The sequence below is a fragment of the Candida pseudojiufengensis genome, assembly GCF_024610245.1.
Source record: "Candida pseudojiufengensis strain CBS 10847 chromosome Unknown scaffold2, whole genome shotgun sequence".
In the NCBI taxonomy this organism is placed as follows: domain Eukaryota; kingdom Fungi; phylum Ascomycota; class Pichiomycetes; order Serinales; family Debaryomycetaceae; genus Lodderomyces; species Lodderomyces pseudojiufengensis.
In genome coordinates, this window is record NW_026261524.1 from 676,627 (window position 1) to 701,392 (window position 24,766).

The 24,766-nt window shown below is 26.6% G+C and overlaps 14 protein-coding genes across 14 annotated transcripts; 8 read left to right on the forward strand and 6 right to left on the reverse strand. All coding sequences in view use genetic code 12, as the record gives it.

The window, feature by feature from the left end:
* Nucleotides 1-31: 31 nt before the first annotated feature.
* On the reverse strand, nucleotides 32-1,135 carry FMT1 (methionyl-tRNA formyltransferase; the record flags this gene model as incomplete). The annotated part of the gene is made up of 1 exon (XM_051755734.1): nucleotides 32-1,135. The coding sequence occupies one exon, from the start codon at nucleotides 1,133-1,135 to the stop codon at nucleotides 32-34; it is 1,104 nt and encodes a 367-aa protein (XP_051616227.1).
* A 124-nt stretch (nucleotides 1,136-1,259) lies between these two features.
* Nucleotides 1,260-1,469, forward strand: KGF55_001187 (uncharacterized protein; the record flags this gene model as incomplete). Its single annotated transcript, XM_051755736.1, has 1 exon — nucleotides 1,260-1,469. The coding sequence occupies one exon, from the start codon at nucleotides 1,260-1,262 to the stop codon at nucleotides 1,467-1,469; it is 210 nt and encodes a 69-aa protein (XP_051616228.1).
* Nucleotides 1,470-1,567: 98 nt separating this feature from the next.
* Nucleotides 1,568-3,901, reverse strand: KGF55_001188 (uncharacterized protein; the record flags this gene model as incomplete). Its single annotated transcript, XM_051755737.1, has 1 exon — nucleotides 1,568-3,901. One exon carries the CDS (start codon nucleotides 3,899-3,901, stop codon nucleotides 1,568-1,570), a length of 2,334 nt encoding a protein of 777 aa, XP_051616229.1.
* A 428-nt stretch (nucleotides 3,902-4,329) lies between these two features.
* On the forward strand, nucleotides 4,330-5,169 carry KGF55_001189 (mitochondrial 54S ribosomal protein uL10m; the record flags this gene model as incomplete). The annotated part of the gene is made up of 1 exon (XM_051755738.1): nucleotides 4,330-5,169. The coding sequence occupies one exon, from the start codon at nucleotides 4,330-4,332 to the stop codon at nucleotides 5,167-5,169; it is 840 nt and encodes a 279-aa protein (XP_051616230.1).
* Nucleotides 5,170-5,351: 182 nt separating this feature from the next.
* Nucleotides 5,352-6,437, forward strand: KGF55_001190 (tRNA (guanine46-N7)-methyltransferase; the record flags this gene model as incomplete). Its single annotated transcript, XM_051755739.1, has 1 exon — nucleotides 5,352-6,437. One exon carries the CDS (start codon nucleotides 5,352-5,354, stop codon nucleotides 6,435-6,437), a length of 1,086 nt encoding a protein of 361 aa, XP_051616231.1.
* Nucleotides 6,438-6,766: 329 nt separating this feature from the next.
* KGF55_001191 (uncharacterized protein) lies at nucleotides 6,767-7,921 on the reverse strand (the record flags this gene model as incomplete). Its single annotated transcript, XM_051755740.1, has 1 exon — nucleotides 6,767-7,921. The coding sequence occupies one exon, from the start codon at nucleotides 7,919-7,921 to the stop codon at nucleotides 6,767-6,769; it is 1,155 nt and encodes a 384-aa protein (XP_051616232.1).
* Nucleotides 7,922-9,212: 1,291 nt separating this feature from the next.
* EXO70 (GTP-Rho binding exocyst subunit) lies at nucleotides 9,213-11,168 on the reverse strand (the record flags this gene model as incomplete). The annotated part of the gene is made up of 1 exon (XM_051755741.1): nucleotides 9,213-11,168. The coding sequence occupies one exon, from the start codon at nucleotides 11,166-11,168 to the stop codon at nucleotides 9,213-9,215; it is 1,956 nt and encodes a 651-aa protein (XP_051616233.1).
* A 413-nt stretch (nucleotides 11,169-11,581) lies between these two features.
* Nucleotides 11,582-14,062, forward strand: LIG1 (tRNA ligase; the record flags this gene model as incomplete). Its single annotated transcript, XM_051755742.1, has 1 exon — nucleotides 11,582-14,062. One exon carries the CDS (start codon nucleotides 11,582-11,584, stop codon nucleotides 14,060-14,062), a length of 2,481 nt encoding a protein of 826 aa, XP_051616234.1.
* Nucleotides 14,063-14,155: 93 nt separating this feature from the next.
* NIF3 (Nif3p) lies at nucleotides 14,156-15,098 on the reverse strand (the record flags this gene model as incomplete). The annotated part of the gene is made up of 2 exons (XM_051755743.1): nucleotides 14,156-14,985; nucleotides 15,062-15,098. 2 exons carry the CDS (start codon nucleotides 15,096-15,098, stop codon nucleotides 14,156-14,158), a joined length of 867 nt encoding a protein of 288 aa, XP_051616235.1.
* A 909-nt stretch (nucleotides 15,099-16,007) lies between these two features.
* On the forward strand, nucleotides 16,008-17,831 carry DCR1 (ribonuclease III; the record flags this gene model as incomplete). The annotated part of the gene is made up of 1 exon (XM_051755744.1): nucleotides 16,008-17,831. One exon carries the CDS (start codon nucleotides 16,008-16,010, stop codon nucleotides 17,829-17,831), a length of 1,824 nt encoding a protein of 607 aa, XP_051616236.1.
* A 1,003-nt stretch (nucleotides 17,832-18,834) lies between these two features.
* Nucleotides 18,835-20,460, reverse strand: SSZ1 (Ssz1p; the record flags this gene model as incomplete). Its single annotated transcript, XM_051755745.1, has 1 exon — nucleotides 18,835-20,460. The coding sequence occupies one exon, from the start codon at nucleotides 20,458-20,460 to the stop codon at nucleotides 18,835-18,837; it is 1,626 nt and encodes a 541-aa protein (XP_051616237.1).
* Nucleotides 20,461-20,693: 233 nt separating this feature from the next.
* On the forward strand, nucleotides 20,694-21,254 carry KGF55_001197 (methylated-DNA--protein-cysteine methyltransferase; the record flags this gene model as incomplete). Its single annotated transcript, XM_051755748.1, has 1 exon — nucleotides 20,694-21,254. One exon carries the CDS (start codon nucleotides 20,694-20,696, stop codon nucleotides 21,252-21,254), a length of 561 nt encoding a protein of 186 aa, XP_051616238.1.
* A 355-nt stretch (nucleotides 21,255-21,609) lies between these two features.
* GYP1 (Gyp1p) lies at nucleotides 21,610-23,241 on the forward strand (the record flags this gene model as incomplete). The annotated part of the gene is made up of 1 exon (XM_051755749.1): nucleotides 21,610-23,241. The coding sequence occupies one exon, from the start codon at nucleotides 21,610-21,612 to the stop codon at nucleotides 23,239-23,241; it is 1,632 nt and encodes a 543-aa protein (XP_051616239.1).
* A 358-nt stretch (nucleotides 23,242-23,599) lies between these two features.
* KGF55_001199 (methylenetetrahydrofolate dehydrogenase (NAD(+))) lies at nucleotides 23,600-24,562 on the forward strand (the record flags this gene model as incomplete). The annotated part of the gene is made up of 1 exon (XM_051755750.1): nucleotides 23,600-24,562. One exon carries the CDS (start codon nucleotides 23,600-23,602, stop codon nucleotides 24,560-24,562), a length of 963 nt encoding a protein of 320 aa, XP_051616240.1.
* Between the last annotated feature and the right edge of the window lie 204 nt (nucleotides 24,563-24,766).

Below are 24,766 nucleotides of genomic sequence, written 5' to 3' on the forward strand. Positions count from 1 at the left end.
TAGATTAATATATATAAGAAGATTAGATATTTTACTTATTTTGTTCTGTTTCAACAAATTTTTGAGGCATTTTACCTATGTTTTTTTTGTAATTCTTCATGAACTCCACAGGAGTTTCTTCCAGTTTAGTCTGTAATTTGAGTTTCCCAACAGTCAAATATCCATTGTTAGCTTTAATATATAATTTGTCCTCTGAAAGGTAAAATTCACCAGGTTGTTTCAAATTCAAATTCCACAACTCATTTTCGTTTTTGGTTTCTTTCACTCGGTCTAATATGACTCTTTTAATTTCTTGAGACAATTTGCCTTTTGATTTAGTTTGAACTTTGATAAATGTAAATAATGGACCTAATGCATCATTCAATCTTTCAATTTGTCTAGCGCTATATTGATTCCATAGTATTTGACGTTTGGTTTTATCAATTTTAGGAGCAAAAGAACGTTTGAAACTAGATTCAATTCCTTGGGGTTCAACAAAAAGTGAGTCCTTGATGCAAGTTTTTAATAATTCACCGCCCTCAGCTCCAAGTCTATATTCCAATGATCTATAATTGTCGTTCAATATAGGGACTTCATCTGATTGAGAAATTATCCTTCCGTGATCAAACTTAGTTGGATGTAAAGTTTGTACAGTAACTCCTGTGGTTTGATCATCATTCATAATTGCATGTTGAATTGGAGATGAGCCAGAATACTTGGGTAATAATGAAGGATGAACATTTAAGCCACCATAAGTACAACTTTCTAAAAATTTTGAAGGTATTAGTTTTCCAAATGATACTGCTATAGTTAAATTAAAAGTATTGTTGTCTAATAACTTCAAGATGTCTTGTGATGAGTCAGCTCTCAATACTGGAATTTTGTTTTCTAGTGCATATTTACTGATGGGTAGTTCTTCATATTTTTTCATATATCGACCAGTTGGTTTTATCGTTCTAGTAATGACTTTAATATCCTCTATAACTTCATTTGTACTTGACTTGAGATCTAGAAGCTTCCTTAAACTAGCAACACTAAATTTGTCACTGCCAAAAAATGCAATTTTCAATGGATCATGTCGTATAGCAGTCGTTGAAGTAGTGGATATAGTTCGTATTGAATTGAACAATCTTGATCGATATATTGGTTGTATCATCAATTGTTTTCAAATTTGTACAGATCCGAAAAAAAATAAACGCGTTGTTTATTTTTGTAAAAGCCAAACATCAAGAACTTAAGTCTCTTCATACACCTCATCATTGATCATCAGGAATATAATTATGGATACCGACAATGCTACAGGAGACATAAGCAAGAGCAAAAACAATAATAGTTCAAATGAAATATTGAACAACTTAGCAAGACTTTTGGGTATTGAAGGAATTGATGATACTACTTTAGCATTATGTTATAAATTATTAGATGAAGGAGTAGATCCAAAAATACTAGCTGAAAAGATTAAAGATATACAGAAAGAGACAACGATTTGATACTAATATTCATTAAAGAAAACCATTCGTTAAAAATACAAATATATGAAGAACTAAAAGTATGGAATTTTTTTAAAATGCATGAAGATAGAAATGGATTAACCGAATCCTTTTGTTTTTTTCTTTTTACGTTTTTGTTGTGATGATGATTGTGAATTTAATTGAGATGATCTAATAGGTTGAGATAATGATGATTTGATTGGTGCTTGACGTTTCATTCTTGAATTTTGAGAAGGATCTAGTTGAGATATTGAAGGTTGAGTAGGTTCACTGAAATGAACTTGACTTGATTTCAATGTTGGTAATGTGTTATACTGTGATGATACATCCGATTCATATCTAGTTGGTTGTTGAGGCTTCACAAAAGTTTCATCTTCGTCCCATAGATCGAGTAATTCTTGAACTTTTTCAGATGATTCAGATTTGGTTGTTTCAAAGTTTGTTTTATAGACATTATTTGATTTTATTTCAAATTTAATCAATGACAAACCTAATATAATTGAAGTGTTAATTATTGAATTTGACAAATTTTGAGTTTTGAAAAGTTCTTGTAGAAGTTGATATATATTAAAAATATGTGATTGTGAATCTGAAGTTTTAATAAAACCATTTTTCTGTATAAACCCATTGTTGATAAAACTTTTAATATCTAAATTTTCCATATAAGTACTATTCTTTAATTGAACTATCAAATCATCTAATTCATAAATATCATTTATATTTAATGGAATTTTATTTTCAATTTCAAGAATTGAGGTGTAACGATCAAACTTGATTTCTTCTGTTTGTGATTCACTTTCAAACTTTGAGCTTAAAGCAGTAGCGTATTGTTGTAATATTTGATCGGAATTTACATTTAAGTTTCTGCTTTTGAGATCAGCCAAATATTGATAAAGCTTTCTTAACTTTTTTGTGTTTGGTTTGCTTTTTCTTATGTTATCCTTCTGCAATACTTTGGGATTCTGTTGAGATGGTCCAACAATATCAGTAGAAGTTCCATGTTGTAAAAACGATACCAGTAAATTCAAATTGGAGGATAGTTCTACTAAGCAAGTAGCTGAATTTCCATCTTTCATAGGTAGAATTTGTTTTAGACCAAACGTATTTCCTTTCAATATATAAGGATCTTGAAGACTGACGGCTTTTCCATATTGAAAACCGAATGTATATACAATGATTATGGGACTAATTTGTGAGAAAATAAAAATTGAAAAAATATCATCATTTTCCATAATTGAACATTTTAATGATGGGTCGTCATCATTAAGAAAATGTTTCCATGATAATAATCTTTCATATTTTACACCATTTTTAGGATTTGAATCAATTTTAAACCAAATTAATTCCTTTGAAGTTAGATAAAAAATGTAGTTATTTAAAACACAAACATCTCTTAATCTTGACCATGTATCAGAAGTCATTAATAAAAAATAAGTATTATTGATCATATCACAATCATATGTTTTGGTTCTTGTTGAAACTAATAATCGACTCAGTTCATTTGATGAAAAAATCCAATTTAATTTAACCCAATTGGAAAGATCTTGTGACTTCAGTAAAGGTAATTTTAAATTCTTTTCACTTTGTTTAATACATTTTGTAAATTTTTCATTTATTTCCCATATTGCTAAATTACCCGAAATATCAATAATAGCAAATTTTTTAATATCATTAGAATAAATTGATACATCAGCAAATGTGGAATTATCAAAATTAAATGAATTTATTTCTTTTATAATTGAGATATCAAAATTTGGACTTGATTTTGAATTATTTGAAAATTGTATTAATTTACTTGTTAAAACATAAATTTTATTATTAGTTCTTACTAAAATTACTAGCTTTTGTTTTTCATTTTTAATATCAATTTGTCTAATATTATCTAAAAAATCAATTTCATAAGGTTCAGATAATTTCATATGTTTAATTGATGGGAAATTAACTAAAATTGCAAAATTTAAAATAGATAATGAAGATCCTGTAACATAAATAAGACCATTATAATCTTCATTTGAACTATTTGAACATTGCATATTAAAATTTTTAACAATATCTCCAAAAATTGGATCATATGCAAATTTAGATTCTATTGCTGAACTTTCTAATCCATAAGATGATATAATTTGATTTGGTATATAACTTGAATTTAATGCATTTCTAGTGATTTTTGAAGTTGAATTTAATATTTGATCATCAAGTATTGAAGAATTTAAAGGAGTTTTTAATAATTTTTTGGTACTTGATACATAATATTGATTTTCAACTATTGGTTGTATTCTCGGAAAAAGAACATGAGACTGTAATTTGGTGTTGTTATCCTCATCACCTTCTTTAGTTTCTAATTCCAGATTGTTTGACTTTATATTCAATAACCCATTCCCATTTACACCATAACTTAGTCGAACCCCAAGCCCTTCCTTATGTGGCCACATAACATTTGGAAATTTTTCAATCTATTGTATTTCCAATTGGATATGAGCTTAGTTGTTTAGATGTTTACTTGGTTGTCAATTTAATTACAATATATTTCATAATGTTTGTGCGATATCTCTTTGATTTTATTTTGTACTACATTGTTTGTATAATTGAAAAATCACTTCAATATCATATTCTGATGGATAAACACTATTTGGAAATAGCTTATGTTACATTGAAAGTCAAGATACCTTAGACCTATTTTATAACTCTTTTTGTAGAAACCTTTGCGTTTAATTGTCACGAATTGAACCGATTAATCTATTTCAAACTGTATGGTTCTGCATATAAAACTTGACTGAAAAGTTTGAAAAAAATCAGAATAACCAAAGTGATCAAGTAGATATACAATCAATTCACTTTCCTACTACTCAGCGTCATTACCATGATATCGAATAATTTCATAAACCTGTTGAAGAGGTCGCCACCACTTCTAAAGTCTTCACTATCTTTCTTTTCAACTACAATACCAAAATTTAACAACTCAATCACAACAGAATTATCATCATCATCAATATCATCTATTCCAATATCATATTCAGATTTCATTCCAACAACAGAAGAACATAAAAAATTCATAACAAGAAAAACTGAAAAACCATTATTTTCAAGAAGAACATATCTTATAGATTTATATAAATATATAAATGATAATAATGAAATTTTATTATTTATTCATCATAATAATCTTAATAAAAATGAAAATAAAAAATTAAGACAAGATTTAAATAAAATTGAAAGTAAATTAACAATGCTTAAAAATTCAATTTATAAAACTTATTTAAGATCATCTCATGAAATCGATCCAGCTTTAGTTGGGAATAATAATAAAAATAAGAAGAACAAACGTAAATCAAACAATAATTCATTAAATAATTTAGATTCTTTATTTGTTGGACCAACAGCTATAATAAGTATACCAAAATGTGAACCTTCAAAAGTTTTACAAATTTCAAAATTAATAAAACTGTTAAATGAAAAAATTATAATTATAGGTGCAAAAATTGATCAAAATTCAATATTAAATTTAAAAGAAATTGATGAATTTAAATTTTTACCAAATAAAGAAACGTTACAAGGTCAATTAATTGGTTTATTAACTATGATGGGTGGTGTTGGATTAGTTAAAACTTTAGAAACTCCTAGTCAAATGTTATATTTAACTATGAAACAACGTGAAACAGATCTTGATCCTAATTCAAAAACTGAGGAAGAGAATAAGTAAATAGATTGGTGTAAATATAAATGTATATATTCTAAAGAAATTGAGTCATACTGTAGAAACGTAAAACCTTTATCTACCTGAGTTATCTATTAAATTTTCTGTTTAAAAAAAGTGTTGCAAAAAAAAAATTGTTTCATCTTTAAGGAAGTACCATCTCAAAATTAACTTAACATCAAACAACAATGTCAGACCAAATACCAAATCATACACCAGATGAGAAGCTACTACAGCCGACGGGTGAAAGTGAATCAATAACGGTTACCACTGATAGTAATAACAATGACGAAACAATACCTCCATCAAAACGTAAACATCCTCAAACCAAATCAACTAAAAGAACAAAATATAGAAATTTAAAAGATTCAGAAAGGAAACAAGTTAAAATAAATGAATCATCAATATCTCCATCACCAACACCAAATCAAGAAGAAGAACAATTAATAACAGATCAGGAACAGCAAAAACAAATAGAATTACCAAGAAAAAGATTTTATAGACAAAGAGCTCATTCAAATCCATTTAGTGATCATAGATTGAATTATCCAAAATCTCCAAATTCAATGAATTGGTCAACCATATATCCACAACTGGAACTAGACAAGGGGAAAAAAGTTGAAATTGCAGATATTGGTTGTGGATTTGGTGGTTTATTAATTAAATTAGGTCCTTTATTTCCTGAGAAATTAATATTAGGGATGGAAATTAGAGTTCAAGTTACTCAGTATGTTGAAGATAGAATAATTGCTTTACAAAATAATCATAAGAATATAACGGATCAAAGTCATAATAATGAAGATAATTCCAATAAAGATGATGGAAACACTAATGAAACCAAACAAAATAATTCATATAATTATGGAAATATAGGAGTAATAAGAGGAAACGCAATGAAATTCTTACCAAATTTTTTTCATAAGCAACAACTTTCAAAATTATTTTTTTGTTTTCCTGATCCTCATTTTAAACAAAGAAAACATAAAGCAAGAATAATAACAAATACATTATTGAATGAATATGCCTTTTTATTAAAAGAAAATGAAGGTATAATATATACTATAACTGATGTTTTAGATTTACATAATTGGATGAAAAAACACTTGGAGGAGCATCCATTATTTGAAAGACTACCAAAACAATGGGAAGATCAAGATGAATGTGTTTCTTTAATTCTTAATCTGACTGAAGAAGGTCAAAAAGTTGATAGAAATGATGGTGATAAATATATTGCTTGTTTTAGAAGAATTAAAAATCCTGATGATTGTGAATAAGTATGTATAGACTGTAATGTAGTAATAATAACAATCAAACTTTATTGCGGACCATTTGTCTTTTTTATGAGCCTGATCAAGAGTGTGAAATCGATGTAGACCTTGAGGTTTTTAAATTAATTGTAAAAAAATATTATTATAAAAGATATAGAGTAATATAAAAAAGTGAAAGTATTATAGTACTTCACTACTTAGTTAAATATAAAAAAATGGATAATATAACAAAAACTAATGAATTTGGTGTGTGGTTGAAATTTTGAAATTAAAACAATCTCAAACAAACATCACTTCAAAAACCAAATCAAACCAAATCAAAATATATTCAAATCTTAATGTAAAGTTGGTTTATAATCTTGAGTAGTATCAGCAAAATCATCAAATGAATCATTACCTACATCTTCAACAGTAGTTGGATGTAAACCAGAAGTTGGAGCATTTGGAAATTGTGATCTACCAGTTGAAACACCAGTTGAAGTTTCAGTTGATGGTTTAGTGGTGGTAGTAGTAGAACCACTTGGGGTGGTAGTTGAACCATGAGTATCAGCAGCAGTGCCATAAGAAGTAGCTTTTGAATTACCAACAGTTGAACCAGCAGTTCTAGTTGGAATTTTTTGTTGAATAAATTCACCAATTGGACCTAATTTTTTAATTAAATCATTTAAATAAGGACCAGCAGATTTATGAGCTTGAGAAGTTAATTCTTCAATTTTTGTTTTGGTAAAATCAGTATATTTTGCAATTGCTGAATCAATTTCTTTTTTATTATTTGTATAAATAAATGGTAATGTAAATAATAAAATAATTGAAATAACAAATAAATTAAATAATGAAATATAAGTAGTTAATTTAAACAAGATATAAGAAATACCACTTGATTTTAAAGTAGTTTCAATATCTGATGCATAAAATATTTTTTTTAAAAATTCTTCAATTTCAATATTTATTGAACCAATAATTGGTAAAATTTCATTATTAAATTTTTTTGCAATTGAAACATTACCACTTTTTTGGTTAGCTGTTCTTAATTTATAATTTGTTATAAATCCTTTTCCAGTAATTAATTTACCTAAATATTCAATTGATGCAGAAATTAATAATAAAATATATGATAAATGAAAAATTATTTTAATCCAATTTATTGTTTTAAAAATAATTAAACCAAATAAAATTGATCCAAATATTTTTCCTGTATAAATTGGATTTTTCCAAGTTAATAAATTAATAAAAGCATCATTTGATTGATGAGTATTGTTGATACCTAAAGCAGATGAACCAGTAGCTAATGGAGCAGTTTGAGTTGATTTTAATGATGGATCAGTGAAAGGATTTGATTGAGTATGTTGTTGTTGAGATGATGAATTGTTTGTTGATGTAGTGGTGTGGTTATCATTATTACCATAAGATGGTGAAGTTTCACCAATTGGAGGAACACCACCAGTTGGAATTTGAGTAGTATGTTGTTGAGAAGGATCAAGTGATGACATTGTATCTGTTTCTTATTTCTAGTTTCTTTGCTTTAAATTCTCCGTAGAATTGAAAAAAATTGTGGTTGATAAGATAAGCCGAAATTGTTGAAAATTAAAATAAGTTTAAAAAATAAGTTGAATTAATCAATTGATTCAATTGAGTTGATTAATATATATCTTTAACACTAAAATTATCTTATTCTAAATCAATTGAATTGAAAAATTTGAAAAAGAAGAAGAAAGTTTGGTTGTCAAAAAATTATTTAAAAATTTCTAGTTGGTTGAAATGGCAAAAAAAAAATTTAAACTATTTTTATAAAGTTACACAAAAATAATTTAAGATAGCAAAGTTATAACTTAATTAAGTAAAGAGAATTATAGGAAGATTCTTTCTACGCTATAGCAGTGTAGATTGATTAGAGAAGCAGAAGTAGTAAGGAGTACTAGGAGCCTAATTGTAGGTCTAAACACTTGGTCCAAAATTAAAGAATTAGTTTTAAAGTTGAAGTAGGACTATAAATTTGGTATAGACATAGATTAGAAATTTTAAAATGAGATCCCCTTAATTTATTATCGTATTCTTGATATATTATTCGATTAAAACATACTGTGTTAATTAAAGTTAATTTGTAATGAACAGCAAACATTTAACAAAAGAAGACACAGTATATCGTTCTATCATTCTAGATGCACTTGTTATGTTTATTGACTCATTATACTATTTCCATTCTTATTGCGTTGTTGTCCCTTACTATATTACTACTTATATTATATTTCGTCTATTTAAAGTATATTCTGCGGCTTTTTAAGTCCTTTTTTTCGTTTAATTGTCACAAGAGAGCAAAATATTAATTAAAATATTTTATTTTATTAAAGCAAGTGTAGCTTAGAGCAGTATCAGTAGTAGCAAACATCAATTTGAAATTTGGACTGATTCATAACTCATAACCACCTTGAATTCGTGTGATATTTAACAAAATTCAATTTGATTGATCTGAAACGAAGATGACCTGTTTCATATTTCTATCCTAGCCTATTTAAATATTGTCCAGACCAAATAAATTATAGTATCACTTACGTCATTGATTATTTCCTTTACTGTAGTAATATTGTTGTAGTTAATAATATTAAACGAAAAGTTCTTTAAGGTACCAAAACAACTTTTTTATCACTGACAGATTTCCCATGGGGTATGAAGCGAATTCCTTGATTGACCATTGTTGACTAATGTGTTAACACATCAGTTCAAGCCATATTGATACACCGGACTTCTATTTTAAAATGGACCATAAAATAATAGAAATTCACCTTAATATAATTTTTCATCTAAAATTCTTTCCATTTGTAATTTATCATATTTAACATATTTAATTTTATTTTTTGTAAAATCACTTAAACCATATTTATCATATAATTTTGAATAAGCATTTAAAATTAATTTTTTAATTTCATTACCTAAATATTTTTTTAAATTTAAATCTCCAAAATTAAATTTTGAATAATTTGTTAAAGCTTCTTCAAATGCTTCATTAAATTTTTTAAATAAATCTTTTATTAATTCTTTATCTTTATTTGTTAAATTTGTTTCTGTTATTGTATTTATTGTTGTATTTGTATTTAATGAATTCATTGAATAATTTGGATTTTGTAATTGTTGTTGTTGTTGTTGTTGTAATTGTTGTATAGAATTACCAGTATTTGAATTTGGATTATTTAATTGAATTTGAGCTTGAATATATGCCATTTTTTCAATAATTATAAATGATGCATTATTCCAATCTTCAAGAAATAATTTTAAACATCTATTTTTTAATTTTAAAATTCTTTCTTGTCCTATTGTACCTAAAATTTTATGTAAATCTTGTGATCTATTTATAATACTTTCAATTAAATGTAAATTCCTAATTAATAAAAATCCTTGATTTGATCTTTTTGTGTATTGTTGTGAATCATTAGAAGTACCACCACCAGTAGAATCTTTTTGACTTTGATTTTTTAATCCAATTTCAATATTTATAATTATACAATCTATAATATCTGAAAAATATGAAGATAATAAATATTCAGGTGAAGTATCATTTGAAATATTTGGTAAAATTGATGTAAAAATTGAAATATATTTTAAACCAGGATTTCCTTGAATCCATTCACCAGGTTTTAAATTTAAAATTAATTTTAATAAAGATTGTCTAAATTCACACATTCTTCTTGCATTATTTATAAATTCTGCTGTTAATTGATGAGTATTTGATTCATTATATCTTGTAATTGAAGAAAATTTAAATTCAATATCTCTTATAAATTTATTAAAAATATTTGAATTCCCCAAGATAAATTTATTAATTAATTGATTTAATTTTAAATTATTTATATTAAATTTATTTTTTAATTGATATTCAAATCTAATTAAATTATCAATAATTTCTAATATTATTAAATTATTAATTTCTTTGGTATTGTTATTTATTTGATTTGAAAATGAAATAATTAATTTACCAATTTCATCAATTGAATAATTCAGTATATTATCAATTAATTTAAAAGGTAATGAACATTGATTTAATATTATAGATTCTTGTTTTATAATTTCTTCAATTAATTTTATAAATTCATTATAACTAAATTGATTTTTTTCAAATTGTTCATATTCTATAAAAGATGGTTTTAAATCTTTTTCCAACAGGTGAATTTGAGTTAAATTTTTAAAACCTCTTATTCTTGAATATTTTTCATTTATAAAATTTAAGTTATTTGTTGATTGATAATATTCCCATAAAATTTTTAAATCTAATTTTCTATCTATAAGTTTATTATTATCAAGATTAAATAAATTATCAATATATATATTCAATTTTTTATCACTTTCATTCAAGACATTTTCAAAATTTATTAAAATTCCCCTAAAGTTTTTAAATTTACTTTGAATTTTTGAATATAATTGTTTTGAAAAAGATAAATTCGTTAAATATTTACCTAATCCAATAATTTCAATAGAATTATTTAATAATTTTTCATTTTTATTTATAATTTCAACATTTTCATTAATTTCCAGTAATAAATTTAAACCTTTATTTATTTCTAATTTTGAATTTTGTAATGTATTTACTTTATTTATTATTGGTTTTATTGTTATATGAGCTTTTTCTGTATTTTTTGATATTTTAAGGAGGGATTTATTTATATTTTCAAATAATTCTTTTGATTTTAATAAATTTTGATTTAATACTGCTACATCTGCTTCATCTATATCTACTTTATATGGCATTTCTAGGGTAGAAAAAGCTAAGTCTGTGTATTCTAAAAATGACTGAGTCCCCAAATATGACTATGACTAATATTATGAGTCAATTGTGTTTGTTTGTTTGTTTATGTTGTAGTGTTTAGTTGATATTGAGTTGGTGAAAGTTTGGTTGTAAATTTATCAATTGAGTTACCGATTCTGTGTCGTGAATTTCCTTGTCATTGTTTAATGTCTCAAAAAAAATTTAAAACCAATTGTACATCTGATTCATTTCTATAATTCAAATCAAATTAAACAAATAAAGCATTACTCATTCTTCTCAAAATTAGACTTTAGATCTCAGATTTAGCTGGTGGAAACCGTGCATATAAACAAACCACATTCATTTGTTTGAAATTTCTAAATAGCAAAAAATCTTCCATGCTAACTAACATTTCATGAGTAAATCCAATACAAAAGAAGAAATTCAAACACTTTGCAACAAATTAGAAGAATCAACAAAATTAAAAAGAAATGGTAAATGTATAAAATTTTCAAATTATATAAATAATACAAACATAACAATAGATTCTTGGAAATTTTTAGATTTTGATTATGGTAAAGAGAAAATAAATTTACCTATTCAAGCAAGAGGTTTATTTACTTTAAATAATAAATCAATAATTATAAGAGGATATGATAAATTTTTTAATGTTGATGAAAAAGTAATAACTAAAGAAGAAAATTTAAAATCAAATACTGTGGGACCATATGATGTTACATTAAAAGAAAATGGTTGTATTATATTCATTGGAGGTTTAGAAACTGGAGAAATTGTTGTTTGTTCAAAACATTCTACTGGAGTTCGAGATGAAAGTATAAGAAATCATGCAATTGAAGGAGAAATTCAATTAAGAAAACAATTAAGTGATGAAAAAATTAAAGAATTATCAAAATTTTTATATAAATATAATTTAACTGCAATAACTGAATTATGTGATGATGAATTTGAAGAACATGTTTTACCTTATCCTAAAGAAAAATCTGGATTATATTTACATGGATTAAATTACAATACTATAAATTTTAAAACTGTACCTATACAGGAGGTCAATGAATTTGCCAAAAAATGGAATTTTAAATCAATTGAATATTTACTGTTTAATAAATATGATGAACTTTTTCAATTTTTGAAAAAATGTGCTGAAACAGGTACTTATAATCAAAGAGAAGTTGAAGGATTTGTTATACGATGTAAATTATCAAAAAATAATGATGATTTTTTTTTTAAATATAAATTTGAAGAACCATACTTATTATATAGACAATTTAGAGAAGTTACAAAAAATTTAATTGATGGAATACCTATACAATCAATAAGAATGAAAAAGAATAAATTTATAGTTAAAAAATATTTAGAATTTGTTGAAAAATTATTTCAGGATCAACCGGATTTAAAAGAAGAATTTTCAAATGGTCATGGAATTATAAAAGTAAGACAATTATTCTTGAATTATTTAAATGAAACTAATGGAATGAATTTATTAACTATAGATGCAAAATTAAGTGAAGAATTGAAAGAATTAAATTTAGAAGAAACTACAAAATATATAATTATACCAGTTGCAACTATTGGATGTGGTAAAACAACAGTTTTAAAAACTTTAAACTCGTTATTTCCTGATTGGATTCATTTTCAAAATGATGATATATCAAATAAATCTAAATTAAAATTGGTAGATTTAACTTTAAAAGCATTAGATAATTATCCTGTTGTATTATTTGATAGAAATAATTCAGAAATAAGAGAAAGAAAACAAATTTTTAATTCAATAATTGAAAAAAGAAATAATTATATTGATCCAATGATTAATTTAAAATATATTGGTTTAAATTTTATAACTGATGAAATAAATAATGAAGAATTATGGAATATAACTTATAATAGAATAAAAGAAAGAGGTGATAATCATCAACTGATTAAAATTAATAGTAATGAAAAAATAGCAATTTCAGTTATGAAAGGTTTTATAAATAGATTTAAACCAATTGATGATTCAAAATTACCAGATTCTCAATTTGATTATGTTATAAATTTAACTTTAAAAGAACCAAATTCATCTTTAAAGAATGTTAAAATTATAATAGACTATACAACTAAAAATATTCCTGATCTTATTAAAATTAAACCAACTGATGAAGAAATAGATATAAAATTTCAAGAAAGTTTATCTTATAAACCAACATTCACAAAAGAATTTTCAAATAAATCATCATCATCAACTACCCCTCAAAAAAAAAAAGAACCAACGTATTTTGGGATCTCACTTCAACAAAAAGACGTCCTAAAATTGGTAAATAGAAATGAAAATCATAAACAATTACAAAATTTAAAAAATCAAAACTTAATACAAGATGAATTTCATATTACATTAGCTCATATAACAGATGCCTACAAAAGTAAAAAAAAAGAAAATAAAAAAAAATGGAAAAATATTTTAAAAATCTTGGGAGTTGGTGATGGTGCCGAAGGTAAAAATATATTAAATTTTAAAAGTAATATTAAATTACAACAAATTTTAATTGACTATGATAAATTAATATGTATTAAAGCTAAGATCCTATCAATTCAAAAAGAAAATGAAGAAAAAGAAGAACCAATTGAATTAATTCCATTAAATGAATATTTACATGTAACTATAGGTTGTTTCCCACCAATAAAACCTTTTTATTCAAATGAAACTTTAAAATTGGTGTATAAAGATGAGACAGATTTAGATAGTTTAAAACCAGATGGAATATATAAATTTAAAAAAGAAAGAGAAGAAGAAAAAGAAGAAGAAAAAGAAGAAGAAAAAGAAGAAACCATTGAAGTTATTAATTTTGATTTAAATGATGAAATTGAATTTAAAAATCAATCTTTATTTGCATTTTATTAAATAAAATTATTTGTTGTATGTACATATTATAGAAATGAAAGGTTTAAATCTAATAATCTTTACTTTTATACTTGTACCAAGTTGTAAAAAGTCTTACCAAGTTGTAAAAGGATCTTTATCTGTTTCACTTACTATTACATCATTTTCATCAATATTTAATTCATCAATTAATTGTCTTTGTATAACATATAAAAATGCTCTTTCAGTATTTGAATGATTACAACATATAACATGACTTCCACTTTCCTTATAAAATAAAGTTTCATGATGAGATAATTCTCCTGTAAAATATAAATCAGCTTTTACACCTTTAAAAACATCGCCTCCAGAACCAGCACAAATTGCAATAGTTTTTATATTCTGATTTATACCATTATTTGATATTGCAACTTGTAAATGATTTATTTTTAAACCTGATTTAACTAAATCAACAATTTCATAAATTGTTTTTGAATCTTTTAATTCAATAATTCTACCCATTCCACATTTTGAATTTTCTAAATTTGGCTTTATTGGTTTGGAATTTTTCAAATTTAAATTATTATTTGTTATAATTTGAACTAAATAATCATTTACTCCTCCATAAGCACTATCAACAGCAGTATGAGGTGAATAAACACTTATTTGATTTTGTATAATTTTAATTAATGATTTTTGTTGAGGATCAATTTGATTTATTGATTTTAAACCCCTGAAAATAAATGGATGATATGACATTATAAATTTACAATTTTTTGAAATTGCTTCATTTGTTACTGATTGAGTTAAATCTATAGTTAATAAAATTTTAAGATTTAATGAATTTGAAGAAGTTGAATTTGAAGATATGTTTGAATCATCTTCATTATTTATTGATGAATCTACTAAAAGTCCTGTATTATCCCATGATTTATCTGCTAATGATATTGGATAAAATTTTTGAACTAATTTATGAATGAAGTCAGTAAACAAACTTTGTTTAAATCAATTGAAATTTGTATAGATATAGATCTAACATACTTGTATTTACTACTCGTTTAACCGAAGCTTTTGACATTTGTTTGTATTTACAGTATGATTTGTTGGTAGATTTATATATATTTAATTGATACTCCAGATTGAAATTTGAAAAAAAAAAAACACTAAACTGAAAAATCATAGAGTTGAGCGGTAATAAAAAATGAACCCAATTTGTAACTCGATTTATAATTTAAAAGAAAATGCATTTAAGGCACTGATGCTCTTTAAAATCAGCGTTTGGTGTGGTTATGTCATTATAATTAATTTAGTAACTGGTATACATCTAAGTAACAATTAAGTCCATACAATTATTTTAAAAATTGTTGCAAAAAAACCAACTTATTCCTAATGATGTCTTGATTAAAAATACGATTCATATATTACAAAAACTATTCCATGGAGGTGCAAGAAAGTGTTAGCTATAAGCGTAATATTCTGCCATTTTTGCCATATGACCATACCGAATCATCTTCTCCCATTGAAGTAAGTTTAATGCTAATATATCACATCTATTTAATGAATAGGCATCAACATCCCTAACTCAATACTTAACTCAATGGAACATTTTTTCTAACAAATTGTAGTGGTCTAATCATTCTAGATTCTCTCTGAAACTTATCTCGAAGAGATTACAGTAGTAAACCTATATATATGTATTTGTAGAAATGAAGTTGAGTAACCTTTTGAACGTGAGATTTGAAGTAACTCATTAATAAATTCAAGAGAATATTCATAATATAAAATCTGAAACAAATTTTGATACTCACACGAACTATAGTTAAAAATTTTGGTGATAAAAAATATTGACATTTTTTCCTCAGATATATAATTTACGTTTTTATGTATACAACATATATCAACCATATTTATCAAAACATCATATCAACCAATATACCTTCCAATTTTAAACCATTTGAAGCAAGGAAGAAGAACCAGATATTGTACTATGTCTGATTCTGCATTTCTTGACTTCTTGAAATCCATGAGAGGTTCAAGTGATGATTTCAAACGTAGTGGATCATTATCTACTACTGCATCATTATCTACTACTACACACACACCAGTTGGATCAAAATCTCCAGAAATAACTCAAGGAATAAAAAGACCAGCTTCTGAAACACTTGAAAATAATGATGAAGGTTTGAAAAAAGTTAAAACTAACATCAGTGAAGACAATGATGAAGGTTTTAAAAAAGTCAAAACTAGCATCAGTGAGGTCAGTAAAATTCTGACATTCGGTGAAGCTAAATTTGATAAAGAACCTTCTTATGTTGGATTTCTTGATATACAAAGATTAGAATATGCAGCTAAATTAGTTCAAAAAAATGTTGGTCTTATAATAAAAAGTGCACCAGATTATTATGAATTAATAAAATTAATAAATTCTTCAAATATAGATTCAACAACAAGAAATGAATTAAAATCAAGTGATTTAATGGCATTAGCATGTAAAATAAAATCAAAATATAAATTAGGTGAAGTACCAATACTTGATCAAATATATGAAAATGATATTAAAATTACAAAAGAAGATCAAATTAAATTATCAAAATTAGAATCTGAAAATCCAAAACCTTTACAATATGAAATTCCAAAAAAGGAAATTGATGAAATTTCAATTACTGGTATTGATAATGATTTACCACCATTACCAAAAATTAATGATATTAGTTTATTTGAAAAAGTATTTGTTCATAAATCTGGAGTTAATAATAGAACTTATTTAGGAGCTGAAGCAATGATACAAGCTCATAATGAAAGATTAGAATTTTTAGGTGATTCAATATTAAATAATTTGGTAACTTTAACAATTTATAGAACTTTTCCATTATGTAATGAAGGTCAATTATCAAAAATTAGATCAGATTTAGTAAATAATAATATGTTAAAAAAATTAGCTTTTCAATATGGATTTGATAAAAAATTAAGAACTAATTTTGCAGTTGATTCAACAAAACCAGCTGATCAAAAAATGTATGCTGATGTTTTTGAAGCTTATGTTGGTGCTTTAGCTATTGAAAGAGGTTCAGATTTAAAAGAAGTTCAAGAATGGCTTGAACAATTATATGCACCAACTTTAACTCAATTAAAAAATCAATATTTAAAACCACCAGTTGATAGAGATGCAAAATCACAATTATATGCTATAATTGGTCGAGCTGATTTACGTCCAACTTATGAAATAGTTACTGCTGGAGATGGTATAACTACTAATTTTGTTGTTGATTGTAAAATGGGTTTTGAATTTTTAGGTCGTGGTATAGCTTCAAGTTCAAAAGATGCAAGTTTAGGAGCTGCAACAAATGCATTAAAAAATACAAAAGTTTTAGAAAAATATGCTTTACAAAGATTAGAAATTGAAAAACCTGTTAGAATACAAAGAAAAGAAAGAAATGAACAAAAAAGATTAGAAAAATTAAAAAAATTAGAAGAAGAAGAAAAAGCGAGTTTAAATTCAGAAGAAGAAGAACCTTTTATTCCTGATTCACCAATTCATACTGATTTATTTCCAATAGAAATTAAAGATAATATTGAATTAAATGTTGAAGCAAAAAATAAATTATATGCTTTAATTGGTACCAAAACAGGAACAAAACCAGAATATATTGTAAGTCAAAATGAATTTGGAAAATTTACAGTTAATTTAAAAATTAGAAATTTATTAGTTGGTACTGCTATTGATAGTTCAAAAAAGAAAGCAATGTCTAAAGTTGCTAATGCTTTATTAATGAATGATGAAGCTATTCATGAATTATGTAAAAGATTTTAAATAAGGTATGATAAATCGTTAATGATAACAAATTATTTGCATTTCATTAGTCTAATTTTTTAAACAACCTATATAGTTAGTTATTAGATTAATGTACAACAATTGAGTTACGAAATGCATATCATTGAAATGAAGTTAACTTTTCTAAGTAATTAAAATCCCGAACTTCTTTGAATCATTGAATATATAGAAGTGTTGAACCTGTTAAACTCACTCTCATCACAATCAAGAAAAAAATTCATATGATAGTGATTTAAAGATTTATTTCATTACTAAATCCAAAATAATTCAAAAATTTAATAAAAATAAAATTGAATCTCACAATAGTATTACTAATCATGATTTAACGAAATTGTTTGAGAATCATTTTCAAGCAATGTCAGCAAGGCTTCACCTGTAGAGCAGATAAGTACTTATGTTTTTAATTCAATATAGTCTAGACTTTTGTTTCAAAAAAAAAGTTCGTCAAAGATAAAATATGGTCCCTAGCAGGATCGAACTGCTGATCTTGGCGTTATTAGCACCACGCCTTAACCAACTGGGCCAAGGAACCATTTTTTTCAATTTTTAAAAAATAAGCATTTATGACTAGCAATAGCAGGCCCCGATGCTCAGAAGAAGTGGTCATTAATAACGAATCAATTATGAGAAAAGTCGATTAAGACTGATAAATCACCTGATAATCAATAGTGAAGAAGACGAACAAAGTAAATAAGGAAAGCTGAGTGTCGAAAGTTGTGTTTGAAATGCTATGTAATCCATCAATTGACAGTGTGTTCAAATATAGGATAAACTTCTTAATTCTTGATTGAATTATGATGATAGGTAATGCCTCAAGTCCACTACTGTATTTTAAGCAGTAGGCGTCCCTTATGTAGTGAGCTTAAAATACATATGTTGATTAGAAGAAATAAACCCACAATATGCTAGTTCTGAGAACGCACAAACTGTTTCACAAATGATATATCAATTGTCTATATCTCTATAAAAATAACCAAATCATTTATTGAGACACCGATACTTCACCCTTTACGGCTGAAGCTCCTTGTTTTAATTCTCTACCAGACACGTGTAATACACCATTTTGAGTAATATTTACAGTAACTTCCAACTTTGAATTTGGTTTTAAATCTTTTAATGATAATTCAGCTAATAAATTATCAGCTTCATACACAGCTTCCCTCTCAACTTCTGGCTCTTCTTCCTCTGATTCTTCATCAGAATCATCTTCATCTTTTTCCACTTCAACTATTGTTTCTTTAATTTTTCTGACCCCTTCGTATAATGGAATTAACACTGATGATGAATCCCCGTTTGTGACTTCAATTGATTTTTTGATAGGGTAAGCAGTTTCAGCAACTAAAATTGGTTGAAAATTACCTTCTGCATCTTTTATACCAATAGGTTTTGATAAGTGCTGAGTGTTAACAACAATTGGCTGTAAAGATTCCTTGATTTCTGATTCATCAAATTGTTCAATCAATGAAGCTTGTAATGCAGCACCACGAGCTACTAACTCTGATGGATTCAATGCTTTTGAATCTAATGATGGGGCAATTACATTGGTAGTTTTTGGAAATAAGTATGAGATGTTAGTAGCTAATTTTGGAGTATTAGATGTACCCCCAACTAATAATACTTCATCTATATCTAAAGGTTCTAGATCGGCCTTTGATATTACTTTTTCGACAAAAGCAGTCATTTTCGATATTGGATCTCTTGCAGTCAACTCGTATCTTAATCTGTTAATACTGGTGTGGAAATCAATCCCTTCAGCTAATGATTCTATTGAACAAGTAGATGTTTGAACATTAGATAAAGTCTTTTTAACAACTTGAGACTCAGCTTTTAATTTTGATAATGATTTCTTTGTAGTTCTTGGGTCAACTTTGTTCTTTTTCTCAAATTCTTTTGCAAAAAATTCAGATAAAGCATCATCTAATTTATTACCACCTAATCCATATTCATGTGAAGTAGCCAAGATAGTAAGAACACCACCTCTAACGGCTATGACTGCTGCATCTGATCTGATACCACCAAAATCTACTACTACATAAATCTTATCTTGGGATAATCTATTTTCTTCTGCACTCAAATGATCCAATAACGCTGCTGATGGTTCATTTATAAATTGTAAAATATTTAATCCAACATCTTTAGAAATTTTAGTAAGTTCTTGTTTTTGAGTATCATTGAAATCAGTTGGAATTGCTAAAACAACATTTTCAATTGATTTACCAATGTAGTCTTCCGCTGCTAATTTCAATTGTTTTAAATGTCTTTTTGCAACTTCATTTACTGATAAAATTTCTGTCTTTCCTTCATTTTTAATTTCATATACAATTTCACCATTGTTATTTTTTGATTTGGCACCAAAAGAAAATTCTTCACTAATATCTTCAAATTTTTTTCCAATAAAATCCCTGAAATTAACAATTGTGTTATCTGGATTTCTTATTAATCTTGATTCAGCTTGTGATCCATGATACTCATCTGATCCAACATATGATAATGCTGAAGGAATTGAACGATCCCCATCAGGATTTGCAATAACGTCAACTTTTCCATCTTGTGATGCCACCGCTATAGAAGAGGTAGTATTTCCAAAAGTAATTCCAATCACTGACATCGTGTGCGTGTACTTGAAATGAATGAGTTTCTTGAATTGTGATAAAAATTTACTAATTTATGAAAGAAGATGAAAATTATTTTTGTGGCACCAGCTACCAATTTGGATTGTTCGAAATTTTAAAATACTTAGCTTAAGTACTCTAGTTTACTTATATGAGATTCAAAAATACACATTTTGATTTTTTACCATCATTATCATCATTAAAATTTTAATTCACGTCAAAATGCAAGATGAAACAACAAAGGTTGTTTTACAATATCATTGGAAGTAAACATTTTAATGCTTTGGTTGTTTTGGATGAGTTTGGAACGATTTATTACGCGTCCATAGGTAATAGTCTTGATCAGTTGAAAAATCAGTTAGTCATAGATTTCAAATCTTCAAACCAATATCAATTATTACCATATTCAACATTGAAAGACAAATCATTAACCGAAATTACAATTGATAAATTCAAGTTATTGCTAGAAGATCCTTCACGATCTGAAAAGTTTTCAATCAAGTTTATATTTGGAACTAGTTTACAACGTAAAGTTTGGTTGGAGTTGATGAAAATTCCTCATGGTGAAGTTACAACTTATGGAGATATAGCAAGAAAACTAAGAATGAAGCCTACATCAAGTAGAGCAATTGGTGGTTGCATCGGTGCTAACAAAATTGCCGCGATTGTTCCTTGCCATAGGGTGATAGCCTCAAATAAGACCATTTCTGGATACAGATGGGGAGTTGAAGTGAAAAAATATTTTTTGAAACATGAATTGGGTGACTCATACGATCAATTAGTAAATTAAAGAGTATGTTTAGCAAAGAGTTAGATAATAAACTTAGAATTCAATGATATAGTTTTCCTTTTCACTCTCTATCATCTATTCAATTACCTTGATTTAAACAATTGAATGTAATGTATAAATCTTTTTAAGAGTTTACAGCTAAGTATTATTCTTGTAATAATGTAATTATTAGCATAGACTTTTACAACTATAGACCTAACGCTATATAAGGCTAACACATTCAAAGTGAAAAATAACACAAATCCGTTCGATTACAGCAAAAAAATTAAAATTACGAGACACTAATGTTTGACTTAATAAACATAATCAATTAAATTATAAATCATTAACCAATATTAAGTTGATTGAACCCAATATGGGGAAAAAGAAACAAGAGATGGCTCAAGTGTATAATGGATCATCAAATGAATTTATTTTTGAAGTACAGGGTGGGAAAGGTAAAAATTTATCATCATTTTTGAAGAATTTATCTTTAACAGGAAACAGTAGTAGAGATTCAATAGAAGAAGCAAATAGCAATATATACGGCAGTTTGTCGTATAAGAAGTCAAACAACAACTCAAGTCCACATATTAATCATACTCCGTCATTACAAGGCAGCAATTATAGAAGCAGTAGTAGTGGGAATATTTCATCAACTTCAAAATCAGAAAGACGTGTTAAGTATAAAGATTCAGATGATGATTGGGATGCAGATATAGAGCTCAAATCAAAACCTTCTTACTCGGGTCCCGTGATTGATTCATTATACCCTGATTTAACTGTTCAGTTAAATGGCGAAAACATCAACAAAGAATCGATGGACATCGAGGATATGAAAACAAAAATTGAAATTAATAAATTAAATCAATTAAATAGCAAGTTCGCAAAGTTTAGAACAATCTTAACAGCCAACAATATCATTGACCTACAAGAATTGAGAAAATTATCATGGAATGGTATACCGCATGAACTAAGAGCTTTATCTTGGTTACTACTACTTGGTTATCTTCCGACCAATAAAGCTAGACAAAATTCTACTTTGAAAAGAAAAAGACAAGAGTATTTGGAAGGAATCTCAAATGTTCAAATAGATTTTGATGAAGCAGAAAATAACCTGACATCTTCGTTATCAAGCGCTAGCAGAGAAAAACTACTATATCATCAAATTAAAATTGATGTCAAAAGAACCAACCCAACAATTCCATTATACACGAATAAAAAAACCCAAATTTCACTTAGAAAAGTACTATATCTCTGGGCAATCAGACATCCGGCAAGTGGGTATGTCCAAGGTATAAATGACTTAGCAACTCCATTTTATCAATTGTTTTTGAATAATTATTTGTGGCAACTACAAAGGAAGAAATTTAAAGGGGACGATGATGATGAATTATTTATCCCTGGATATTTGGCAACGGGAAATGATATAGATGAGAAAGAAATATCCTTACTAGACGATCCAAAGTTAGAGCATTATTGTTTGGATAATTTTGATACATCATTATTGAGTAAAAGAGTAACATCAATTATTGAAGCAGACACATACTGGTGCTTATCAAGGTTGTTGGAAAATATAACCGATAATTACATACACGAGCAACCCGGAATTATAAGACAAGTAAATGAGTTAAAAAATTTAATGACAAAGATAGATAAGAATTTATTAACACATTTTGAAAACGAAGGAGTGGAATTTTTGCAATTTTCTTTTCGATGGATGAATTGTTTGTTAATGAGAGAAATGCCTATAAATCTTATTATAAGAATGTGGGATACCTATTTGAGTGAGCAACCTTTAGGATTTAACACGTTTCATACTTATGTATGCGCTGCATTTTTGGTTAAATTTTCAACTATTTTGCAACAAAAGGATTTTCAAGAAATTTTATTGTTTTTACAAAACCCGCCTACATCGGATTGGAAGGAAAAAGATGTTGAGATGATGCTTAGTGAAGCTTATATTTGGCAAAGTTTGTATAAGAACGCTTCTGCTCATTTAAGATGACCCTTGTCTTTGTGAAACTGTTACTAGCAAAATAGGAATCAGTACTGATTCAATAAACGAAACTTGCCAATTGATGTATATTGCCTATAATCTCTGTGAACTATTCAAAAGATACTTCTACTAAGATTTCGAGTTTATGAGAAAAGAGGGGAGGGAGTCAAATTTAATTACTGTACTCTAATTTTTTATTTTTGTGTAAAGTTCAATGTGCTTGTAACATCAAAGATTTATCTAATAAATTTCATCAAATAGAATTGGAACTACATTCGTGTTGTATAAACCATTGCAAGAAATTCAATATCACTTGATTTGCAAATAAGAAGAATCATTTTCAAAATTTGGATAAGTTTCGTGCAAGATGTCTAGACCAGCCGGAAGAACCATACTAGCTTCAACTATCGCCAAACCATATCAAGAAGAGGTAATTTCAGCCGTTAAAAGATTGAGTTTTAGACCAACTCTTGTTGGGTTTTTGGCAAATGGAGATCCAGCTGCAAAGATGTATGCCAATTGGACAGGAAAGACTTGTGAATCATTGGGATTTAATTACAAATTAATTGAAGTGAATAAGAATGAATTGGAAACTTCCTTAATAAAAGCAAATAAAGATGATCAAGTCAATGGAATTATGGTATATTTTCCGGTATTTGGAGATAAACAAGATCAATATTTACAACAATTAATATCACCTGAAAAAGATGTGGAGGGATTAAATTTTCTATATTATCATAATTTATATCATAATGTTAGATTCCTAGATCCACCTCAAAACCAACAGAAATCAATATTACCATGTACACCTTTGGCAATGGTTAAAATACTAGAGTATTTGGGGGTTTATAATAATATTTTACCCTATGGAAACAGATTATACGGGAAAAAAGTTTTGATTGTTAATAGATCTGAAATTGTTGGGAGACCACTAGCTGCATTATTAGCAAATGATGGAGCAATTGTCTATTCAGTTGACATAAATAACATTCAACAATTTACTAGAGGTGATGATTTACTGGAGCATAGACATTTGGTCGTAGATTTGGACGAAAAAGATACTGTTGAAACTTTAGCTCCTCAATGCGATGTCATAATCACCGGAGTTCCTTCAGAAAATTACAAGTTTCCAGTCGATCTTGTTACTCATGGTTCTGTTGTCATAAATTTTTCAAGTTTCAAAAATTTTGATGACGATATTAAACAAAGAGCTGGATTATACGTTCCTTCAATTGGTAAGGTGACTATATCAATACTTTTAAGAAATTTGTTGCGATTGATAGAGAACAAAGAGATTAGAGACGCAGAATTAAAGCCCAAGGATACATAACGTCAACTCTTCGTATACTTTACCATAATGTTTTTAGTATATCGTGTATTAGCCACAAATGTAGAAGTTTTTTGATAGAGACACCCATGATGATCTTGTATAAATTCACGATAAGCAGAATGCATAATCTCATGCAAATGAGCTACCAATTTTTGTTGAATCATAAAACGGTTTAATAGTACAAATGTAAAACACTTAGTATTA